The sequence below is a fragment of the Bombus pyrosoma genome, linkage group LG14 (genome assembly GCF_014825855.1).
Source record: "Bombus pyrosoma isolate SC7728 linkage group LG14, ASM1482585v1, whole genome shotgun sequence".
Taxonomy (NCBI): domain Eukaryota; kingdom Metazoa; phylum Arthropoda; class Insecta; order Hymenoptera; family Apidae; genus Bombus; species Bombus pyrosoma.
In genome coordinates, this window is record NC_057783.1 from 98,899 (window position 1) to 124,567 (window position 25,669).

General features: G+C 40.9%; 3 protein-coding genes across 11 annotated transcripts in view; 1 reads left to right on the top strand and 2 right to left on the bottom strand.

Annotated features, from left to right (window-relative positions):
- Positions 1 to 23,971, bottom strand: part of LOC122575290 (facilitated trehalose transporter Tret1-like) — a 37,800-nt gene extending 13,829 nt beyond the window's left edge. For 2 of the 6 annotated variants that reach the window (XM_043744050.1, XM_043744045.1), the window contains exon 1: positions 23,610 to 23,971. The gene's annotated coding sequence lies outside the window, so the exon portion shown is untranslated. Of the gene's footprint in view, positions 1 to 4; positions 93 to 4,610; positions 4,720 to 23,609 lie in introns of those variants that run through there. The other 4 variants (XM_043744052.1, XM_043744049.1, XM_043744047.1 and 1 more) reach the window with 3 other exon arrangements.
- Positions 271 to 23,464, top strand: LOC122575292 (facilitated trehalose transporter Tret1-like). Of its 4 annotated transcripts, XR_006319394.1 has the most exons (10): positions 9,467 to 9,774; positions 12,383 to 12,594; positions 17,838 to 17,967; positions 18,067 to 18,202; positions 18,610 to 19,066; positions 19,528 to 19,777; positions 19,877 to 20,083; positions 20,195 to 20,387; positions 21,119 to 21,411; positions 21,474 to 23,464. XR_006319394.1 is itself a non-coding variant. In XM_043744056.1 (9 exons), the coding sequence occupies exons 2-9, from the start codon at positions 12,575 to 12,577 to the stop codon at positions 21,358 to 21,360; spliced, it is 1,635 nt and encodes a 544-aa protein (XP_043599991.1). In that variant the 5' UTR covers positions 271 to 417; positions 12,383 to 12,574; the 3' UTR covers positions 21,361 to 23,464. The 4 variants fall into 4 exon arrangements, 3 of the variants coding, with proteins under 3 accessions (XP_043599991.1, XP_043599992.1, XP_043599990.1); XM_043744056.1 differs by lacking the exon at positions 9,467 to 9,774 and adding an exon at positions 271 to 417 and having other exon boundaries at positions 21,119 to 23,464; XM_043744057.1 differs by having other exon boundaries at positions 12,383 to 12,686; positions 21,119 to 23,464.
- LOC122575297 (NADH dehydrogenase [ubiquinone] 1 beta subcomplex subunit 5, mitochondrial) lies at positions 5,684 to 6,753 on the bottom strand. The gene is made up of 3 exons (XM_043744070.1): positions 6,593 to 6,753; positions 6,145 to 6,356; positions 5,684 to 6,064 (listed from the first exon to the last, which is right to left on the bottom strand). Exons 1-3 carry the CDS (start codon positions 6,702 to 6,704, stop codon positions 5,825 to 5,827), a joined length of 564 nt encoding a protein of 187 aa, XP_043600005.1. The 5' UTR covers positions 6,705 to 6,753; the 3' UTR covers positions 5,684 to 5,824.
- Positions 23,972 to 25,669: the final 1,698 nt, after the last annotated feature.

A 25,669-nucleotide genomic window follows, 5' to 3' on the forward strand; every position in this document is an offset into this window, starting at 1 on the left:
TTACCTTTTTTCTTAGCACGTCGTCGCCGAATTCGCGATTCTGTCTTTTCTACGCAACATGATAAATTTCGATCTAGAGAACGCCAACGCTGTTTTCTCACGTGACGAAACGAAACGAAACGAAACGAAACGAAACGAAACGAAACGAAACGAAACGAAACGAAACGTAACGTGTTCGTTACGCGATCCTGTTAACACGACCATTAACTCGATAACCATCGGCTCGGTGTCGAGGCTGAAAAAGTGTTAAACTAAAATGGAAAAAAGAAGAAGAAGAAAAAAGAAGAGGGAGAGAAGAAAGACGAAGGAAAAGATGAGAGGAATTTCCGGAAAACGGACAACGTATCAGGTTTCATTTGGTATTATTACGCAAGCCTCGATGACTACAACGATGATAGAAGCGTTGTAACTATATCGGTAAGATTACCACCTGCCACATAATCGCATGCGATAGTTTATAGATCTTTTATTTTTTATTTTTTAAATAACTAGCCATTTCCGTGTATCTTATGATTAAACGCGGCATAGTTACGTACTTACCGTTGACCGTACATCGAAAGAATAATTTAGGTCTGCTTGATCAGACTTAACAAAGTCTCACCTTTCAGATCAAAGTTACCAAAGTCACACATCGATGAGAAATTCGATAGAAACGTTTGATTTAACAGAGTTTCATAGAAATATGAAATAAATCGATAACGTACAATTTATCCATCGCGAATAATTCGTTGTGCTGTGGTATTCGTCGATAGGTGGTGGCTCATTTTCTCGTTTTATTCGTTCTAGAACGAAACGTATCAATTAATAAAATCTGATCGTAAATTACGCCATCTGCTAATACGTCTACATTATACGTACGTATAATTGAATCGATTTGATTGAAACGAGCTGCCCGATTTTTTAGCAACCATTTTTTTCTTCCGGATGTATAGAAGTATAGAAGAGTATAGAAGCTATAGATACTCTATGAATATTAATAAACCTGCGTTATACTTATATTATATACCTGCGTTAACGTAATTTATCATTTCCGATCCTCCATGCATCTACGAATTTTTCATGAACGTGTTTCCCAACGCGGTTACGTAATTATTTAATTATCATTGTATAATTATTGCATCGTCGCTAAACCATGACCCTCGTAACGTTTGTTACGAGCAACAAGTTAGCAAACACTCGCACCTTGTTAATAACATGATGCAATACAGCCGACTTTTTTTCATTTACACCGCGTTTCTTAGTCTCTTCCGACAAAAACACCACGATTTATCATACGTTCGCAGTATCGAAACGATTGCTTTCGCGATCGCGGCACATACCTAAGAGGTCAGACGGATTCTCGAGGAAAGGATTTACCGAAAGCATTAGATTCGCCCCGACCATACAAATTATTAGGTAAACGCTCTCCAATCTAATCTAATGACACTTTCTCTTAAAGTTATTACCTGATTCTTCGACCAAACCATAACGATCGTTCAAACGTCGAATTTCTATCGATTTTGCTCATCTACATGCGTATGTACGTCATCGTATGAAGTACGATGCCTGGTCAATTTTCTGTTAATCCCTTAATATCTATTCAACGGATTACGCATAAATTAAATCGGCTTCGTTAGGATCTTTAACGGTTGACGAAGCTTGCACGTGTGCTACAGTGAATCTGAATTCGATATCGGACGATCCTGCGATACCCATGTACACAGTCACTCGCATTTAATAATACACTTTTTAAAACGTTGAAAAGAAATTTTTTGAAATCGCGTTCAACGACCCGAGCTGTTCCGACGCGTTACACGAATTAGTTTACTGGATGACGCGTAAACAAATTTTTCAGAAAATTGTTATTTAACAAAACAGAATCGCGAAAAGTCACCTTTTACAACTCTTTTATCTGTTCAGCCCGTGCAATGAAAATTGAAACGATACGTTTCGTAAATTCGCAGAATTCGTGGTTGTACCACGCGCGCTGAACGATATTCAACAATAACAATAACAATGTTCGTCGAGATCGATCGATGCAGAAACAGACGTGATACAGGCATCGAAGGATCTAAGAATCTCAAGATTTATCGCATACAATTATAAAAAATAAGAAAGTGACGAAAAACTACGATTTTCATCAAGTTTTAACGAAATGAACGAAATTAACACGATAATATTTCCAACATGTGTACCATGTACACATTTCTTCTCGGAATTACGACCAACTGCAATTGCTTTTTTTTACACCTATTCTAACGAACTAATTCTCCCAACTTGTCATAGAAATCCGAACGTTAACGACTCTTACTCTTCATGACTTATCAAAAAATAATAAGTGTAAAAGTACCACACAGCGGTTACCGATGCCATCAGGCGCTAGTCTTCCAAATTCGCGTATCGCTCATTGCGAGATTCAAGGAAGCATTGGGGTTGATCGTGCACTTTTCAAAAGCTCGAATCGAAATCTCTTCTGCTTCCGGTGTTTTAGCGGTTGCTAGGACGATCGGATTATGATTACTCGAATGAAGCTAGGTAGCCTGCTTTGTAATTCGTCGAGTTCTATGACGAACAATTTTTAAGCGATCCACGCTTGAAAATATTTGAACTGAAAATTCGACTCGTAACTCTACCATAGGATTGTCTGAACCGTGTCCACGTAGTTTCGTATTTTCGTTCGTCGGGCGTAATAAACTACGCGCGGTATTTTCTCGTTCCCCCGTTCCGTCAATTATTCGGTATATTATAGACTAACAGGTGTCCCGTTATTATGTTACTCTATATTATTATACCTGCAACAAGTAACAAGCTTGATTATTCCGCGTAAAGCTCAAGATTCAGATTGATTTTAAGATATCGAAGCTCGGAGATTCTTATTCTTATAAATTCTTATTATTTTATCTCAACGTCTTACTATGGGACATACCGCAAGGACTGATCACGATGAATCGTTAGATTCGTAAAACGCAAGTTGCGTTGTATCGCGCCGTTCTATATATACGTATAATCGCGTTGTTTCGTTTCCTCTTTATACCGATAGATAGTCTGTAATGAACAAAAACGATTAAACGTGTCAAATTACTCGGGGCTTTTAAAATGTTTTGCTCGTGGCAGGTAAACGCTTCGCATTTAGATATTAATTACCTTCCATTATCCATCGGATGAGGATAGTGTCGAGCAATATGCAATTCGAAATGCATAACATGCACAGTACATGCACGCAACGCTGAACCAGGCGTACGGTAAGCGTACGTAATTTTTACGTAAATTTTATGGAATCGAAGGTAACTTGGAATTTGTCGCCACGCGTACGATACGGATAGCGAAGGGGGAGTAGATGGACCAACGATGTTGTGGACTAACGAGCCTGGAAAAATACAACGAGGAAACAGTAAATCAACTGGGAAGAGATCAGGGAAGAATGGGAAAGACGAACAAGAGCAAAGATAGGATTAGGTGGTAAGAAAGTAGCGATAGTTAGGGAGTAGCATGGGTTAAGCGAGTAAGCGATTAGTCGACTAAGGAGTAGATAACTGGATAGTAAGGTAGGTATCATAATTGTAAAGTAAATCTATTAAATCAAATAAAATAGCAATCATCGGCGACGATAACGTACGATACAGATCCCAACTATTCGAGATTCCGTGTATCTCCTCGGCGTATCCTCGGCTCCTCGCCGTCCTACTATAGATATAGGTATAGAACCTAGGAATTACATAACGAGAGACGATCGAGCGTCCCGTGAAACGCGGGTAATCGACACGAGAGAGAGAGAGAGAGAGAGAGAGAGAGAGAGAGAGAGAGAGAGAGAGAAAGGGAAACGAAGATTCGCAGGCATAATTGAAGATGGATCCGCGCGAGGAAACGGCTCGAAGCGTAGATATCGCGTATGCACGTGCAAAGTCGTTGGCGACCAGCCTTCCTTCCGTCGTGTCGCATCACATCGCATCGCATCGCATCGCATCGCATCGCATCGCATCGCATCGCATCGCATCGCGTCGCATCGCATCGCATCGCATCGCATGGCATCGCATGGCATCGCATAGCATCGCATAGCATCGTAGAAGAGAACGCCGAGTTATTATGCAAGATATCGGGATCCAACCTTGGCAATGACCACTAACTATGACGATTGAGTTGGCACCGGCCTGTGTCTGTCCGTATCATTAGCTTGCCGCTAGGATAATCGCAGAGTCGGTGGTTCGTGACAACTGATTCACCACCGGCAGCATCTTTTTGTTTACTACCACTTTACTCGCGGGAAAAACAACCACCTGCGGCTGGCGACCGGAAATAAAATTTCCCACTATACCGACGCGACGCTGATTTGATTAATTTGCATGACTAGTTATTTAAAAAACAGGTACAAGTACGACCGAGGAGAATAATATCGGTACCTGTAACAAGAACCGATATTATACCGATAAACGGACCATCTCTGTGATAGAAACAATCCTTTGCTCCTGTTTAGACATCCTGTTCAAGTAGGTAAGAATTAGATTTTTCTTATCTTCGCTGTGCGCTGCCAATATAAAGATGTTTGTTCGCGTTCGTTCGTAAGGGATGAACACAAGTTTGGTTTTAATTTTAATGAAAATAATTTAAAAAAACCTGATTATAGATATACATACGTGCGTATGTTTACTCGGGTTCACTTTGAAAACTAGCCACGCAAACAGCGATGTAATTTTTCAAATAAACGATAAACTGAAAAATTCATGTGTTAATCGATGCTCGACTTCTTAGACTGCAACTCTGAAATGAAAGAAATGAAAGAAATGAAAGAAATGAAAGAAATGAAAGAAATGAAAGAAAGGAATCACCTATCGAAAGAGTAGCAAGAGAAAAGTGCTTTCTTGCTGTAATTTCTAATCGTAAGTAATGTAAAATTTCTATCGTGCGTTAGCGAGAGCGGATTAAAGTGACTTAAAGAACGCTTCGTAATAAACCTATCGATGCGACAGAGTCTGGAGTTATTATTGTATTTGGAACTACTCACTTGTTTAAAATTCACGTGTTAATCGCTAAACACCTGACACACTGGCGAGCCTGGATTCTCCAAATGGAGTTTAAATCTATCGTATGACGATAATTGTACGTTATCTAATCCCCGTCTTACCGTTTCATTCCAAGCAAGTGAGCACGAAGCTATCCAAGTGTACAAATTTCGCGACATTTTGTCAAATACAATTTTTCATTAAACCTAATTCTTCCAGCGAGTTTAATCTCGTTTAATCTGATAAACGAATAAACTTTAATAAGTTTATTTAAAAAAAAGATGGGAATTTTGATTTCGAATTTCGTTACTGTTCGCTACACTACGCATGTATGCACATGTATGCATATGTATTCGTAGTTGGACAATGAGAAAAGTTTGTGGCGACATCTATCCTTTTCGCGCGGAAAGCAAACTAATGCAATGGATTGCCGATAGCAGATATACGTAATAAGATCAGAGACAAATATACGAGAAACGGGGTTCTGTGCCTCGTCCGTGATAAGATAGAGCTCGCATAATTAATCAAACAGATCGCATAACTATTATTGTGCCACAGAGATTTAGTGTCAACGATAGAGTAGCGATTGTTCGTGACGTCTACGTTTGTTCGATACCGAATCGTTCAATGACACAAACAAATAAATAGATAAATGTCGGAAATGGCACAAGAATGGGAAAGATAGCCTTAAATATGCGACAAAAAAATTCTGTATATCATACACTATTTATATTATCGCTGTTAAATTACAGAATCCTATACGCTGTACATCATGCTTAATGCTTAAACCACTTGACTAAATCGATTTTCTTTCTAGTTTATAATAACTCTACGTTACTTACGATGTATTATACATCGAGTTCTCTCTTATCTATAGATTGCTTTAGATCTATTACTTCTTCCGCAGAACTTCTTCTAAAGCTCCAATATCTATAGTCCTCGTGCTCCCATGCTTCCTTCATTATTTGTTGTCGTAACAAGTACAATCTTCTCTTGTTATCAATTACCTTCACGTTATGAAGTAATTTTTCATATTCCATTTGTTGGTTTGCGAACATGTATCTCGCAAGAAATCTTGTAATCGGATGCTATAGAAAAAGCATTGGTTTTACGCTTACAATTTTGCCTGCAATACGTATTTAGAAGTATTTTTTCAACGCTGTCTTACTCTGTAGTATTCCCATTGCTTTGGAATATATCCTTCTGGTATTGGTTCTAAGGTCGCTGGCCCTATAAATACGTTGCAATAAAAGATGAGCAAACCAGCAGGTATCACGCCCATAAAAGTGTAAAAATGCAGCCAATCTTTAGTTTTATGCCATTGCCATCGACTTGCAGTTACTTCCATAACACGATGTTCCGACATGCGCCTTACCGTTCCTAAAAGTTAGCAAATTTTTAGTTTTCGAACATTCGTCAACAAAGCATTTGAAACTATTTGAAACAAGTTGATTAGTTTTCCGGTAGTCATCGTTGATCACGTTTAATTCTCGTAAGAACAATTCTGTAAACAGGCACAGTGTTTCGCGTTCGTGGGAAAATTTGTTGCGTAACAAAACACTACTACTCCTTCGATATACACTGTTCTATCTAGAGAACATAATTATCTTCATCACCTTGGTTTTGCAACGCATAATTGTTATTTTTCCATAGTAATTTCCCCAATAACTCGTTTGTATGAAATAATTTTCGATTAGTAGCAAGCAAAAGCCTACTCACGACAGCCATTTTGGTTTGTAACTATAAAACGGAACGTACTACTTGTCTTGTTAGCGCAATAACCACCGTTGGCTACTTTACCGACGGTAATCTAATCTCCTTAAGCCGCGAAACTTGAAATTACGTACGTCAAATACGATTAAATATTTGCACATTAATAGGTATATATAACTTTTGTAGGTACATTCGAATGTTATATAGTAATTATGTAAGGATCGTAGTAGTTTTGATGGTAAATTTATTTTCTTATGCCAAATTGCCGTATATTTATGATAAAATCCGTACCTTATCTCATCTAAGATAATTAAATACGAACGCATCGTGTTGAGTTGGAAAGTAATTTATTAAGAGAAAGCGCAATCTTTTATATAAAAAATTTGTTTTATATATATATATATTATATATGAAATAAATATAATATAATATTAAATATTATATATATACATATTTATATAATTATATTTATATTATATATTACATATACATATATATATATATATGTAATATTTATATATTTTATATATATATAGTATAATATAATATAATATATATATATATATATTGTATAGTATAGTATAACATTTATTCATATATATAGTATTTATATGTATATAAATTACGGTTTGAACGAGAGAAAGAAAGAGAAACGGATAAATTGGCGCGAAGCTTTCGCGACGGCATGCTATGCTATGCCATGCCATCTAATACAAAGGTACATTTAGCGGCAATGAAGTTAGGTCAAGTGAATAGTTGAACTCGAGAAACGATTCTAAATTACGAACGCTCGTTACAAATTCTCGTGATCGTGTTTGAAAACGAGAAACAACTAACGATGGAAACTATACCAACGATAATTAATTCTTAGAAAGGAAAAAAACTAAATTTCATTACCAACTTAATATATCTATGATCACGCAAGTTGCGTTCTTTGGCCTAAATATTCCTGATCCAGTAATGTCATTGGCCAGTTGTTACTGTTGCTAGCAATATTGGATTTTGCATTACAGATAATCTTATCACTACGTTATTAGTAGTATTAACTAGCGTTAACAAATATTTTCGCAAAACAAAATAATGTTGATCTTACACCTAACGACCGTCAAACATTTATCTAACATGTTGTTGGTCGTCTGCAAACATCTCGACGACTATATATCAATGTCAACCGCTATGTGCATTGGTTGATCCTCATTGAAGTAAATGGTATTGATTCGGACGAAATTAATGCTGGCGTCAAGTTAGTGAAAATGCTCGTATTCGACACGTTGAGCAACGTATGACGCACAGACGATGCAGCATTTGCCGATGCTATCGAATCGACTAGTAGTTGCAAAGAAACGTCAAGAATATGCAACAACGATTAATTGTTTTAAACGTCTAGCATTTTAGCGTAAAGATACATAGCGCAAGTATATGTATAGTATATGTATATACCAATGAGTCGACTGTTGACACGTAACTGATATAACACGGAACTTGGATCGGCACATACGATAAAATACCGAATCTCTTAATAATTATTATTATTATCTGTGTCGTCTAGCAAAATATCATTTAATAACTATTCGATCAAAGATATTACGTTTCACAATTGACATGTTTGCGACACATTCTTTTCTCGCGTTTTTACCTATTCGACGGTTCTATCATCTACACGGAAAAAAGCATCTGCACTTGAAGCAATCTACGTGTTTTCTTCCGTTGATTAAAACTGCAAAAATATGTTACTCGATTATGACGATGGCGTAATAAAGAAAAAGAAATGTCACGTGGCAATAAATCAACAAAACGTCCAAGATAAGATCCATGGTGTCGTTTACTATTTTGTATGGTCAAGTGGGACGAACGTACACCGACCGATTCCACCGAGAAGGCGAGAAGGCGAGAAGGCGAGAAGGCGAGAAGGCGAGAAGGTGAGAAGGCGAGAAGGCGAGACGGCGACCCTGAGGAAATGGGTTAAAGACCGCGAACCTTTCCCCTTCCCCATATGTCTTTCGAATTGTTTCGTTTCGAGACATTCGGTCGTTCCGCGTGCATCCCTCCTACCCGGCTCCCCAAAGATAGACCTATGCAAAACTTACGTATACGGTGTATTGGGTACACCGGGTGCACCATACAATAGACGCGACGAATCTCTCTCGTCGTTCACGTGATTCACACGCCTCCGTACTCGCGGCTGTTTTCGCAATACACGCTGCCGTACACGTGAACTCGTACATACTGCTACGATCGACATCTCGTGAATCTCGTGAAGCTGTTTCGTTCGAAACGAAATAACGATCCTACCAAAATAAAACCAAAGAAACGTAAGTAAAAAACAAAGAAAACCTATCCGGTTTCAGCCGGATAATTGCTTGAAATTCGACGTGGAACTGTGTTTCGCAAAATACAACCTACGATCTATCGTGGTCTCTCGAGCTTGAAACGCTCGACGAACGGTTTGCATTTGCACCATTCGAATCGATTCATGTCACGAGCTTGGGAATTGCCCATCGACTGAACATTTCAAACGAGAATGGGTCATTGTCCACCAGTACTTTATATCATCGTTTGTTGCTTTAGTTTAGCATCGTGTAGTATGGGGTATCAGCCGGAGCTCTGTGCTTTCTATTTTCCATGTGTGTCAGCAACCCTTAAATTGCTCGCTTTGTCGCCAGTAATATAAATATATATGTATGTATGTATGTACCATACCAGTGCAGAAAACAGACATTGTAGCGCCGGCAATGGGAAGGGACAATCGACCGCGAAGCAAGCGTTCCCAGTTCCCCAGCCTTTAGTCGCGTATTGGCCACCGCGCACTGTACGTCAGGAGCTGTTGGTATCCGGACGAACGACCGAACGAATCTTCTGCTCTATTCTATTGGCAAGGAAGAAAAAAACGTGCGCGCGCGAGATAGATAGATAGATAGATAGGTATATATATATATATATATATATATATATATATATAGAGAGAGAGAGAGAGAGAGAGAGAGAGGGAACATTGGCAAAAGAAAGGAACAAAGAAAGAAGAGCGAAAGAAGGAGGCTTAAGGATCGAATTTAAAATAGAAGAAGAAAAGTCGCGACTGTAGGAGGTGAGTACCAATTTGTTTGCTGTACACAAAGTACATTTACGATTAGATTTGTCAAGTGTTTTATCGGCGCGTATACGCAAGGAACGGGGAATATAGGAAATTTCTTTTGAATTAAAAACAATTTAGAAATGGATCGATGCGACGGATACACGAAGGTACGGTCCTGTGTGCCGTTGACTTTTCGACGATCGATCCTTCCGTCGTCGTCGTCGTCGTCGTCGTCGTCGTCGTCGTCGTCGTCGTCGTCGTCGTCGTCGTCGTCGTCGTCTTCTTCGTCGCCGTCTTCGTCGTCGTCGTCGTTATCTCTCGCATAGAATCGGTCAAAGGGGCAGGTTTCGGGTTTTTAGTCTCGAGTACGGGTGTCAGAAATCGACGGCGAGCTGAAACTCGGCTATGATACGAGTTGTCCGTTGAAAGTCAGACATGGCAAATCGTGTTTCAAACCAAGCTTTCCAAGACCAAGAAGAAGAAGAAGAAGAACCGCTTTCGAGAACAGTCTTTGCCGGAGGTTCGATAGAACTCGTGTACTCTGTACGTTATGTGAATATTTCGCACCCGTGTGAACAGACGATCGATCGTTCAAAAATAGACACTCTGTGTGACAGTGACCTACGCCTACTTCGATATCTCGATGAGGGTAATATACGGCTCTTTAAATAATCGAATTTAATCTAACCTCGAACCTATACGTTGTATCGTATGCATCGTATATACTAGATATTCATGATTCTTATTCGAAGATTGTGTGAAAATTATTGAAAAGATATTTAGCACGATTTGTTGTCAAATCGATCCAATGCTTCGTTCGGCCAAATCGTTCAGAATGTATAGTATAGGGTAGTATAGGGTAGTATAGGGTAGTATATGTACTGCAGAGTATAGAGTATAGAGTATAGAGTATAGAGTATGAGTATAAAACGATGGTTTCCTCGGGCTCCTCTGTTTCGTTTCCACTACCTTCTCTGAGCGACGTTATAATACGATTAAATATATTGCGATAGTTGCAAAGTACAACAAAGTATCTTTATGGTTAGCGCGAGTGATTTAATCGTGTAAATGACGTAATATTTGCTACGCCGCACCTGTACGTAAACCGAGTGCGTGCCGCTTTGCTTTGTGCGAATCCAATTTTACTCTCTGACCTCTGACCTGGTCACCCATGTACAATGATTTACACGTAGACGATTGTCGTTTTACGTTCGAATGAAAAACAAACCGTACGAATAATACGTAGAAATGATACGTAGGAATGGCGTACTTCAAGTCCAGAAATATGTTCACGATGTTCACGCGAACATTAAAACATAAAAACTGTGAAGATTAAACATGACGCAAAGATTAAAATAATTATTTTGCGATGTCACGTTTTCGAGTAGCGTCGAGTAGTAGATAAATTGCCTTACACAAGTGCGAGACGCGTGGATTATCTTGTACCGTTTAGTGGTTGTTGTATCGGCGATTAAACGAGATAACGATGCCCATTGTAAAATTAATCTATTTTAATGTTTTATTTAACATAGGATCGGCGACTAATCCGCGATAATTAGCTTGAGTACGCGAAACACGGCCTACGCATTAAAAATGATGGAATAAAGCATCGAACGAAACGATACGGTCTGCGAGATAATATCGAGCAAGCGTAAAATATACTTTAATTAAATATACCGAGTGGCGGAATAAGAATAAGCCGCCTGACAAATAACTCCTAATAAGTATCTGATCCTTAATTGCGTATCACGTGACGGACCTGAGCACGCGAATCTCTTATGCAATCGGGCGTAAAGACGTTATCTCGATCGTGAATCAGAATCGAACGATTCGAGAAATCGCGTGGTACTCGTTAACCGGCAATCTCGATGCGATCCTTGGCTGCGGGAGACGTGGCATTAACGACCAGAGGAGAGAAACGGAGAACAGATTTCCAAAGATCGAGAACGCGGTCGATCCTCCCTTCCTTTATTCCCTTATTCCGATCGAGAGGAATTGCACAGCATAGCCGCGTGCCGCGATTTAATCGGCTCGCGATTCCTCGAATCGAACCCGTTATCGTTCAAAGGTTATTCGTCGATCGTCGAACACCGATTACCTTTAACTATAACTTTTTAGAGAGAACTTTTTCGTTAATAAACGTTTAATAAACGGTTAATAAGCTGTCTTTTGGCTCGCTTGATATTGGCTCGACGACTTCGATTGGGTTGGCGGCGTAGAGTGTAGCTAGGCTAGCGTTATCGAAGCCGTACTGGAGGAAAATTCGCGAAGGAAAAGTCGCGCGTTCTCTGCGAGAAGCATACACGCTGTATAGGTGGGCAGGCTGCACGAATGAAGGTAAAAAATCTGCCTGGCATCATAGAAAGTGAGCGCGCTGGCACGAAGGCGGTTTCAACAAGGAAATTACCGTGTCATTAGCCACGATGGTGTTTCGTGTGGTCTCGGGCCTCGTTCGAGACAGAGACGTTCGTGACAACTGACGACAATGTGCGCTTTTGCGCGGAGAATTGCGCAAGCTAACGCGAACTGAGTTCGATCATCTGGCGATCGTTTCGTGCAACGGAGAAGAGAAATTGGCCAAAGAAATTGCTAAAATTCTGTTCGATGTTTCTTTTTCCAGAGTGTACGTAAAATGGTGGTGACCGAGTACGAAATCCACGTTCTCAGTTGACAGACAAGGGGCTCTTTACAGGAGTGGTGAGATTGACTAGCACGTTAACCAAAGAAAAAGGCGAAGGCAGCAGGCGCAGCTTGATACACACACGTGGTGTAGCAGTGGTGCGAAGAAGAAGAGGCATAAGAAACAACAGCTATGGATCCTTATTCGCTGAGGTTAGTCTCGCTTAAGAAAATGTGTTTACACACGCTTGATTCAACGATCCAACGATATGAAGATATCGGAAATCGAATGCAACGGTGAAAAGGTAAGAAATCGAAGTAAAATAAATCGAGTAACACGATATAATAACGGCAAGTGGACAGCCTTTGTAGTTAATAATCTTGTCGGAGCAAGAAATAATATGTTCGTCTAATATGCCGATCTAATAAGCCCGATCTGTCGGGTGTTGTCAGGTACGAACCGTCAAATCTGCCAACAGGTTTTATCGACAGGTGGTTCGTAGAGGTTTTTCTTTCGCTTTTTCACCTTTGTCGTGATCGTGTTTATGCCTTTCCATCTGCGTTAGGGAACGGTTCTTTACGCAGCGTCTTTCTACAGCAAATGCCTTCTGTGATCCTCGACGGCGTCGTTTCTAGAGGGTATAAAGCATTTTGTATCGCGCGCTTGTCAGACAATATTTCTTTCTGATTTATCAAATATCTGCTAGTTGGGCTAAATTCGATATAACGTGTTCAGCGTTGTCAACGTCGTTCGGCGTTGATGCGCCGCGCTATGCTACTAGTTTGAATATTTTCCTCTTTATGGAATCTGGATTTTCCGCTTTATGGAGGCTGTATCGTTTCCTACGCTAGCCAAATACGCGATCGTTCGGTGAAAGAGAGAGAGAGGTGCTGAAAATCACGCGTTCGATCGGTGACTTTGTCGACCGATCGGTTTCTATTTCATAACAGCGAGCAAGGCTCATAATCGTCGATCGAAAATTCAGAGGATGGCGACATCCTATAGCGAATACGTTATTGTGATTGCTCGGCTGTCCTCGAACGAGAGAACCTAATCGAATCTGTTTTCGTTATTCGCGCACGTATAACGGCGATACGACGTACGACGGGAATTTTGGAAAGCGTCCTTCGTTCAAGCGGGATTCATCGTTCTTTCGACCATCGACCGTGTATTTGATTAACAACGATGGTATTTGATCTACTTGGCGATGAAGTGAATGTTGTATAAAATTTTGACGGGATGGAGGATGGATGTTTCAGGAGGCCAAGTACGAACGAAAGCACACGAAACTCGTTCGGGGGAATAACAGGAAGACTCGATCCTCCGGTCCGGAGAACCAGTTTTGCCAGCCGATAAATCGCCGATACTCTTGTTTTGAACGCGTCAGCAAGACAGATACGTTTAAATCGCTATATCGTTCGTCGTTGTCCTCTCTTCCACAACGTTATCAATGTCGAATCGCGTTAAACGAAAAAAAAAAGAAAAGAGAAAAAAAAAAAGAAAAAAGGAAGGAAGAAGAAAGAAAAAAAGAGAAAAAGAATGTATCAACGCAAATAACAAAAGACAAAACGCGAGATATTTTCCACAAAGAAAATTGAGTTCTCGACGAAGATGGTGACCGTGTCGAACGTATTAGAAGTGGGCAAAATGGGAAAATTTAATGAAATTATAGACACGAGCAAATTTACATTCGTGTTTACCAATCGTCATCTCGATTTTTGAAAACAACCTCCGATCTAACCATGCGTTGGGATCTGGCACCTGGGATCTGGGATCTGGGATCCGGGGTCGTGTACGGTTTCTGCCAATATAGTTGGTATCTCGAGAGCACGCGTTACATAAACGGACGCAACTGATAGTGGGAACTTGTAAACACAGAACGAAAAACGAAAAACGAAGAACGATCCAGTTAATATTTAAAAGCTAAACGGAGACGACCATTCTCTAATGGAATTACCATGATGCGAATGGAATTGCGAATGAAATGAATCGTTAATTATAACCGCAAAACCGTGAAACGCTGACAATAAGCGACGCGTATCGCTATAGTTGGCACTAAGAGAGTTGAACCGTGCAACGTGCTGCATTCTTCTATCACTGCTGCGATTTAGAAAATACGCGTATACCGGCAGGCGTATTCTACTTGCACGTCCATTTACGATCCACCGGCGCAGAGGTAAATTACTGTTAGCGCGATAAGTGCATACGTACTAGACCGAAAGGAAATAAGGCAGGAATCTAAGCGTCGTGATATCGAGTCAGCGAAATTTTTGCACCGTGCCCTCCAAATGTTACTTTTGTCCATCTTATCTATCAGATTCAAACTGGTCGACTTACGATCGATCGCGTCACGTAACAAACAAAGAATCACGACGTCGATAATGAACAGAGTCGATCTAACAATAACTAAGTATGATACGTTCTGTCTGACGTAACACTTTATATTTGTTCTTCTTACTTCGCTTGGCAAGGCTTGCATTTAAAATATCACGACGCGAAAGAAAGACGAAAGAAGCGCGAAAGGGAGAACTGGCTATCGCTATCTAGAAGGAAACTAGAGTCGAAATAACGCCAAGTGACGTCATTTGATACTCTTGGTCGTGATAAAAAAGCTCAGCACCGAGTTGTCCAGTGATGACAACTACGCATTATCGTTTCTTTTCCTATTGAGTATTCAGCCTGGCATATAAATGTTTCGAATAAATTTGTCCCGCTACTTTCGATTCTCTCGAAATTTCCATTTGCACGGCTAAACCGAGTTAGTCGAGCTACGGCCCCGCTAATTTTAAAATTCGCCGTGTGTTGTTCGTTTGCCTCGTCTCGTACCGAGGTACGCGGTCGTATTTACCGCGTTACTTTACGTTTCGACACCCTACGGCTAAGGCTAAAGATGTTACCGCTAAAAAATATATATATATATATATGCGCGCGGATAGTACATGCCTGGCCTTTCTACAGCATTGCTATTCTTAGAAAAGCTGTCCAACATCTGTCAGGCACAGGTATCCCAGATAGGTTTTATTATATAGCCGAGCTTTAGATACCGATTTATCGTCCGTACGTCTGTAAGACCGTATACGATTAGGAGGCTAAGAAATTCCGGCTTTCCAGCTAACACACCGCGATAATCTTACAAAGTCATAGGACGACGCTTGCTCCATAGAGCGTTGTTGTTGGCGGGTTGTCTGTCAGGCAAGGGATCGGAGCCGGCGCTCCTTTGTAACTAGCTGTGCGTAATAATTTTTATGGCAGCATGTATCGGTATACACTTGATAAGGGTTTAAAGCGTGTTATGATCGCTGGGAAAACCGCGCTGGGAATTTCCGTGCAGATCGCGTTGCAGGTAGCTCCGTAGCCTCCGGTGGTAACAACGCGTATTACGAACCGATCGTATTAAGCCGACTCTGTTAAACGCTCACTTGCAAAGTGAAAATGTATAGACGAGCGATCCACGCGACTTGTTACGAGAGCTTGTTATACCGATGAAAAAAATTAAATAAATTATGAGAACAAGCAGCACCTGATACTTACGCAAGCATCCTTGTCTAATATTAAACGGTTGCGCGAATACAGCAATTAGCAACATTTCTGTGATTGCAAACGCACCACAGCGTCCCCTCAGCATATAGACACGTCGGTACATACGTAATTGTTTCATTGATAACGCGCATGCCGTTGCTTTATTGAATGCTAGTCGATCGTTACTTGCATCGTGCACCGTCGTTATACGCTCGTTTTGCGCTCGTTTTGCGCTCGTTTTGCGCTCGTTTTGCGCTCGTTTTGCGCTCGTTTTGCGCTCGTTTTGCACTCGTAAGAAATTATCGAGTGCCATTTCACTCGTTTAAAGTTATCCGACCGGCGATAATTTCATTCTGACAAGCTGTTATAATCATCAGAGTGTATATCGGCGAGAGATGGTTGGAGAGTCTCTGTCTAATGGCCAGTTACGTCGATCGGTCGTAAGAAACGCGTTGTCGAAATCGTTTTCATCGAGAGGCAGAATCGAACGAGACGCGAACACATTGTAAGCTGATTCGCAGAATCGTTGCCGTTTTGCCAGACAGTTTACACGACTTTTTCGCCGATCGATAAACGCGTGCGATAAACGCGTGTAAGCGTACGATACATCGACGTTACGCGATACAATTCCCCTCCGAGTTGCTCTTTGGTGCGGTCCGTTTGTCTAGCCAAGAAATTATATAATTTTGATTTTCTCCATCTCGCGCTCAGCAACGAAAGTTACGAAAGTACGAACGATATGAATGTACGTTAGATGGACAGGATCCACCGTCCGTCGGTGTCGAGTAATAAAGCGTTCGACTCCGTTGTATTCATCGAATACAACGAGGAAATGTTGGAATTAACGCGCGTTAATTCCTCCAGCCGCTTTTAATTGAGCCGAGTTAAGACCCGACAGCTTAGTCGCGAAACGTGTTTTCATTTGCAGCGGTTGCTGGTTACACAACGCTCGCATACTGTTCTCGGTTCTCGATTCTCGATTCTCGATTCTCGATTCTCGGTTTTCGATTCCCGATTCTCGGTTCTCGATTCCCGATTCTCGGTTCTCGATTCTCGATTCTCGGTTCTCGATTCTCGATTCTCGGTTCTCGATTCTCGGTTCTCGGTTCTCGATTCTCGGGCGAAAAATAATCCTGCGTCTCATTACTTTCGCTTGTAAACGAAATATTTCTATTATCATCGAATGTTGTTTGTCGGAAAGCGGCTTAATTATTGCCACATCTGTTCCTGTCCGTCACTGTGTCGCGTTTAAACGATTCACAAACAAACACGCTTTCTCAATATGTCTCTCGGTCATCGATCGATTTAAGTTGCGGCAACTTGTCGCGATAGATCGCCAGCTGCTATAAATCTATCCGTACGTAATTACCAGTTCCAGCGATATAAACATCGTGCGTGCACGATAAACGGTGATGCGCGTGATGTCACCGTTGCGAAACACGATCGCCTGCAAATTATATATACACGCATATGTACGTCGTAGCTACGCGTGGTGGTACGGTTTTGACATTGTTAACGTTGGACGGAACAGCGGTCAAGCGACAAATTAATCGACCAGCGGGTACGCGTATGCTAGCGAGATAGAGCTATAGAAAGAAATGTAAACGCTTTATCGCAATCGTAAATTGTCGCGCGTAAAACGCGTCCATCTATCTGCTAGCCGTATATTGGCATATTGCTATTGCCGGTAGGCTATGCAGCCTTCAGGTTCTTCGCAACCGAATAAAGAAGCGAACGGGTTCGCTTAATCTCGTAAATGTTGATACGTGTTATAAAAAATGCATCGACACATGGAAAGCCGTTCCTTTGTTCGCCGTGGAGCCGCGTCTTTAATGTTTTAACGTTTTAATCGGCGGACATGATTTCGAGGAAAGGAGAAGAGAAGAAGAGGGCTGCTGGGCGAGTGGGTGACCGGCGCGGGCTCTTTGTGTTTCAGTGTGGAGCGCGAGGCATCGAAGAACATCGAGGAGAACGAGAGAGAACGTTTCAAAGACGCGATCGTATCGAGCAGAAGTCTGAACAAAGGCTTCGTCGAGCCTACTACCATTAAAAATGCCATACACGAGGTATAATATCATCGATATAAACATCGAAATACGATGTATAATGTATAATGTATGTGTGGAACGACGACCGATCCAACGTCCGATCTCATCTATCCTTAGATCGCTTCCTGCATCATTGCCGCGTCTTTCCATATATCGGTAGGACTAGCCATGGCTTATTCGGCTATTTTGATCCCCCACCTTGAGGCCGAGGACGCGGAATTGCACGCAACGCAAGAACAGACTTCCTGGATCGGTAAGCAACTTGTTAGGCGCGTTGATAACGACGATACAAGGAATAGAGACGACTAAAATTTACGAAATAACAGAGCGATTGCGTCGAGCCGAGTGTAACGCGAGATTACACCTGCGAGAGAGGTGAGTAGTCGCCGAACGAAATAATAACTGGCGTAACTCGGTTTACGAGTTTCTATTTTATTGACTAAACTACACTTTCATTAGCATTTCACTTGTCTTTGTTACTTCGTAACAACCGGCAGAGTCGTACGCGAAACGTTACGATTGAATACGACTGCAACACAACCTCTTTTACATACAACGTCGGTTGTTTGCAGCAGGCATTCGACATCGACGAGAAGCGAATGGCCACAGCCATTATTATTAGCAAGTATATCAGCGATGTTAAACGCGATCAATTTTCAGCCAGCGTGGTGGTAGTCAGCACACCTTTGGGTGCCTTGTTAGGAGGATTTCTAATGGAGACGGTGGGAAGATTGCGGACCCTTCAATTCGGCTCCGTCCCCTTCATCGCAGGCTGGATTCTCATAGCGCTGTCGACCAATATCCCGATGATTTTAGTCGGTCGATTGTTGTCCGGGCTGGCCACGGCTCTGGCAACTTCACCAGCTATCGTCTACATCACCGAAGTCGCAAGACCCGAACTTAGAGGATCGATGATATCTTTCGGTCCAACTTTGGCCTCCTTTGGCATGGTTCTCTCGTACTTGAAGGGTGCATACATTCATTGGAGACTGGTGGCCTGGCTGGGCATAATTTATGCCGTCGTGCCAATCATTTTGGTGCAACTGTTCGTCCCGGAATCGCCTGTATGGCTCGTCTCTAAGGGACGATTGGAGGATGCGAAGAAATCATTGGAATGGTAAGGAAAAGCGAATGAAAGCGATCAGTTTTTCGATCTATGTCGGCGGTATTGGTAGCAGTAGTGGGTAGCGGGTAGCGGGTAGCGGGTAGCGGGTAGCGGGTAGCGGGTAGCGGGTAGCGGGTAGCGGTAGCAGCGGTAGCGGTAGCGGGTAGCGGTAGGAGCGGCAGCGGTAGCAGTAGCAGTAGCAACAGCAGTAGCAGTGGCGATAGTGAGGGTGGTGGGTGGATAGTGGTAGTGGCAGAATTGAAGTGAAACGAGAAGTGGCACGGAAGAGTGCGTTTTCATGTGCTAATATCGATCGAAGACGGGAGGAGGCAGGCCGGCTTATTTTGCTACGCGTACGACGCGAAAACAGATAGAAAACTGATTTTCGCTAGATCGATTACTACTAGACCAGATTCTTCGCTGTACCACAAAGGTAAGCGTACCCCGAACGCTCTATCGTATTTGAATCGCAGGCTGTACAAGCACGAGGCGAAGCAAGGCAAGGTGTCCGCCGCGGAGGCACAGTTCAATACGATCGTGAAGGAGAACGAGATTAAATTGAGCGAACAAAGAAAGAGCAAACACGGCGGTGTCTCCACTAAACTCAGGGGATTCTTGAAGCCCACAGGATGGAAACCACTAACGATACTCTTCCTCTTCTTCTCCTTCCAACAGTTTTCCGGCATCTATATCACTCTCTTCTACGCTGTCACCTGGTTCCAAGTAAATAACTATTTCTCCTCGACGTTCACAGCATAGTCAGATCACCGATTCGATTATACATGCTGCGTTTCGTGATTAATCGTAATCACTGTCATTCAGGAAGTCGGTTCCGGCGTGGATGCATACATAGCCTCGATTCTAGTTGGTGTAACTCGTTTCCTGTGTTCGATGGTGAATACTTGGCTGCTAAGGCGGTACAAGAGGCGACTCCTCTGTATAATCTCGTCTTTGGGAATGGCCTTTTGCATGACCGTTTCCGGTTACTACACCTATCTTATTAAGAACGGCGATCGTTCTGGATACTGGGTAAGCAAGCCTTCCAACCTAAATATAAATGTAAATGCAAATGGTATTCTTCAATAATTGTACGACGAAATTGTAGATCATCCTTATCGCGTTTGTCTATTTGTTTGCCAGGTTCCTGTTGTATGTCTGTTACTTTACGTTTGCACGTCTATGGTCGGTATGTTGACTATTCCTTGGACCATGACGGCCGAATTATTCCCTACCGACATCCGAGGAATCGCCCATTCCATCAGTTATTCCATAGCCAACTTGCTAATGTTCGCTGCTCTGCAAAGTTACAGAAGCTTACAAAGCTTCCTTGGTGGTACGTATACGATATCTTACAGAAGCCTACGGTCAGTCGCTATGGTTTAAGCGAGTTTTATCTAAATTTCAACAAATTTCACTACCGTTATCGGCAAACAAACAAATTTTCACCATTTACAATAGTAAAATCTCTTAATAGTAAAGAAATGGTAAATGGAATTTTTCTCGCATTAAACACTTTACAAAAGTAACTCTTATTTTTAGTATCCCCGGTCCTCTCTAATTTAGTTGCAATAATATTTTAACTTTATACAATAGTAATATCTTCGACTCATTGTCAGACGTATGTATACTTGAAAAGATAGCTACTGGGCAACTACTAAGTAACTTTTTTTCTTTAAACACAAAAATGTATTATTAGGTATACGTAGAAAAAAGAAAAAAAAAGAAGAAAGAGAAAGACACAATTTCATAGAAGCGTATCTCCAAGGGATTATGAAACGAGCAGGTGATAGATTTAGCGCCTATGGCAATATCTCGTGTGATAAATAATTTATCAGTCATCAGACTGACTGTACAAGACCAAGATTATATGTATATTTATAATATATATAAATGTTTCGCATCTTCGTCCGTTCGTTCCGCGAGTGCCACATCGGTATACCGGGCAGAGAAATTTTTACACGACTCTGTGAGAAAACTCTGTCGTACGAAAACTCTTGTGTATATACGTAGGTGGAAATGTTTCTTCTCTAACTCTGTTCTCATACATTTTTCATACGATCGTAGGATCCCATGCCGTACAATGGTTCTTCGCTGGTGTTTCCATAACGGCCGTCGCGTTCGTGTGGCTATTGCTTCCAGAGACTCACGGCAAGAAGCTTTCGGAGATCGAGGAGTACTTCCAGAATCATTTCCTAGCAGTGGGTGCCGAGGCGAAGACGAAGAAACGGCGAGCACAGAGAAAGCAACAGCGTATCGATAAATCCGCCACGGAACCGTTGAACCCGAAAACCATGCAAAACTTGTAGATGCTTTCTTCCATGTGGTTGGGGGATCGTGGCGAGCAAGAATTCTTAGCTGTATGTACATATAACGTTTCTTCTATACATGACACACGGATTACCGGTTTTTTTACTTAAAGTTGTTACCTCTGTGAAACACGAAGCGCGAGGATACGAGATCAGATTTTTGCGAAAGCGAAGCTACTTTGATATCGTCGAGGTCAAGATCGAAGATAGCACTTTGCACACAGCCGAGGCAGGAAGACAGAAAGAGAGAGAGAGAGAAAGAGAGAGAGAGAGAGAGAGAGAGAAATACGAGTATAAGTATATTACGAAGCTGTGTAGTTTCGTAATTGAGTATTTCGCTAGGAATTAATTGCGGCAGAACATAGATTAGCGGAAAGGAGCCGTATGACGAGAGAACGGAAGAGAGAACAGATATATATATATATATATATATATATATATATATATATATATATATATTTCGAGGCTAAACGAAACACGGCCAACGTCTCGGAAACGTTTCGCCCATCGACCAGAATATATACATATATAGGGTGGACGAATAGCCTCGCTTGTTGCTAATTCCAGGAAAATTTGTTAACGTATATTTGTAGACTGATATAAAGGTATCCGGCGAATCGGTAAATTTCTGCCATCACTGGCCTACGTTTGTTCCGCGATAAAAGGAACAACCTTTTTTATGAGGCAAACGATAGTATAATACGTTAGATACGCGTGAATTCGTGTTATACATATAGACGTGTCTGTGTATACAGGTATAGAGACGATGAGGCGATTGATGATAAAACGCACGGCATGTGCTTGCAACATGATATTGCAGAAGCAGCCAGACGGGAATTCTTTACCAAAAAGCTAGCGAACGACTCTACGCGAGACTATAAAACAGTATTATACGTTGATCTGATATAGCCTCCCTTGCCTTTATAAAAATGTATATGGGTGGCCGTAGAGGAAGACGATAAAAACATCCTTTTCCTCGCGTCGCGTCGTAGATCGTCTCGCGAAATACCTTATGATCGTTTGCCGTTTTCAGGCAATAGCATAGCATTCCTCTTTTGGAAACTAATTGTTAACAACTTTGCTGTGATTTACCAATATAGACAAGGACAAAGTCGCGCAACGAGAGGAAGCAGTATCCTGTCTTGCCTATGGAGCGTATAGTTTCAAATGCCAATATGTACATACATACATAGTATCGAAGCGCAGGCGCAGGCGTTGCGTTCTGTAAATCATTGACGCCTGACAAATCTATCGGTTTGTTCCAACTTACGGACTTGCTTTCTTTCCAATGGCGCCCATCTACTTAAACTAGATACCTAAATGTTACGATCGTCCCTTTTTCTACGACCTTTTTGTCCCGTTTGATATTCAAGCTGATATACACATCACTTTTTACCATGCCTTTTTATAAACCATCTCTTTGTCTACTGAATGGCCACTAACACAATGGACCACTAACCAAACGCACAAAACTACCTTTTTACCAGTTTATTAACCGTCGCCAGTTTACGGACATTCTGTCATTCACTAATCGAACATGAGTATTTGCATTAGATGCGATAGCCGCAAGCGGTGGACCAGTGTATCTCAAAGTATCGGCTACTCGCGATAACCATCTCCAATTCCATCCATCTCCGAGCGTCGATTGGTTTTTATCGAAATTCAGCTTGTCCGTAAATTGTTCGAAAAGCGAAACTATTACAAGCAAAGATGCAACCAAATCCTCCATGATTATCGCCATTAGTAGAAGGAAAAGTGAGCTTAGTCTATGATCGAAAAGAACGCCAATTTCGCCTAAGAAGATCTCTAAAAACATATACGTATATCGAAGTTTTTGGTTCGACAAGTGCCTTTCTTGTTTCTCTCCACTCTTTCATTCATTTTTTTGTAATATAAATATGCGTGAATACGCGAACAGAATAGAAATTTATAAGAATGTACTTTGTATCGTTGTATCTATATAGTACGCTTGTATTCTTCGATTGTACATGTATGTGTAAGTACATATGTACATGTATAGACCTACATCTATATGGCGTATACGTACCATTGCAAAATTTCATAGAATGTTTCTAATAAAATCATATTTTTCGAAACTGCTAAATATTGTAATTTATAATTATATATTCCATCTCATTCGTAGCGAAAAGCGAAAAGCGAAAAGCGAACAGCGGACAGCGAAAACAATCATCGCAAGTTATTGGTTATCGCACATTCGAATGAAAATTAGTAGCATAGTTTTTACTTACCGATTTCGATGTGACGTAGATGAATTATTTACGATGAATGCTGAATATACGATAAAATTCAACGAATCAATGAAAACTTTCGAAAGCACGTTGCTTTTTTACTATAATCATAACAATAACCATTATTTACACAATTTTCGAAGCACTTCGAAAAACCGCCAATGTCGACCGCGAACGGGAAGCAACTGATGAACTTTCGAAGGAATTATAAATCCCGAAAGCTGATTGGTTCGCATGAATTACGCGCGAATATTGATATTACTACTCGAGTCTGTTCTATTTATATAATATGAAACACGAATGATATGTAACATGACAAATATAATTGAAGATAATCTTTCGAGCAACAAGATATTTTAAGAGAATAGAAATGTATAGAAATGTATATATACATTATTATATAGATATTATATAATATATAGATATTATATATATATATATATGTATAAAATCATGTGAGTATCTATATACTACGTGAGTTGTATAAACATCAAATGATATTTATGGCGGTTTATATAAAGCTATGTGCAAACAGTATGTGGCTGCACCGCGGGGCGAACCAACGACTGTTGGTTTTTTTTTTTTTGGCAAGATCAAGGATGCCTCGAAGCTTTTCCTTACTTAACGTTAGTTAAGTGCTCTATGTCAGGGTACGACGAGGCAACTCGAGCGAAACGCTATCGGCAAGTGAAGCATCCTCGCAAGGTCTGTAGTCTGTAGTCTGTACATAGCTTAAGGAATACAAATGCAAATATTTTGAAAGTATACGACAATTGGCTTTATTCTGACGCGAATTCGTCAATTAACGAAAGAAAATTAAATACGAGTTTTGGGTTACATGAGTTTCGTAAATGTACGCATTTCTATATAAGATATAAGATCGACATTCGATAATAAAACATAGTCAGACAAAATATCGCAACGAAATAGCAAAGTTTATTATTTATTTACGTCTTTTTGCTGCAGTACATATTGCGTATTAATTCTGTCAATCCTGAGTTTGTTTCATCTATAGGACAGTATTCTATGTAATGGACTAGTGCATCTTGTCTTATCGCAGGTTTTTGTGATTGAAGATCTTTTGGAAAAAGAAAGACCTACATATGCTTAACACGGGCTGGAAGTATTTTCAAATCTCATTTATTAACAGACGTATGAAGCAATCGACTATTGATCGTTCTCATATAAAATATATTCTCCACTACTAGTAAGGTTAGCATATTAAATATATCGGCGATTCAGAGAATTTTTTGTTCCTTATCCTTCCCCCCCCCCCAACGATTTCCTTCTTACGGAAGAACGCAAGAAAATTCACGGTCGAGGAAATTCCATAGAATGAAAGGTACATCTGTGCGTGCAACAAGTATCAAATTAACACGATAACAGAATTAATAGCCATGTCTGCCTTTCATTTCATTTGGTCGCACTCAAATGAATACCGTACAAAGCGAAGTAGTAGTAGCAGTAGTAGTGATAGTAGTAGTGATAGTAGTAGTAGTAGTAGTAGTAGTAGCAGTAGTAGCAGCAGTAGTAGTAGCAGTAGTAGTAGCGGTAGTAGCAGTAGTAGTAGCAGTAGTAGCAGTAGCAGTAGCAGTAGCAGTAGCAGTAGTAGTAGCGGTAGTGTAGTAGTGGTAGTGGTAGTGGTGGTAGTAGTAGTAGTAGTAATAGTAGTAGTAGCAGCAGCAGCAGCAGCAGCAGCAGCAGCAGCAGTAGCAGCAGCAGCGGTAGTAGTAATAGTAGTAGTAACAATAATGATAAAAACAATAATAATAATAATAATAATAATAATGTTAATAATATCGAATACGAAAACGACCTCTCTCTCCACGCAGAGAAAGGAAAAATTTCTACAATTTGATTTTCAATTATACGCCAATTCGGTTATTAACGCCACGCGTGGAAGAGTATATCCTTTTTACATCGCGACGATTTCCCACGACAGACATAGCATATGCCCGTATGCTTAATCACTTACGTCTAATTGTTTGAAGCAATTAAAGCATGTGTTCAGTTCTAGCATGTATCAAGTTTGATTGCGACGATTGATTGACGATCCTTTT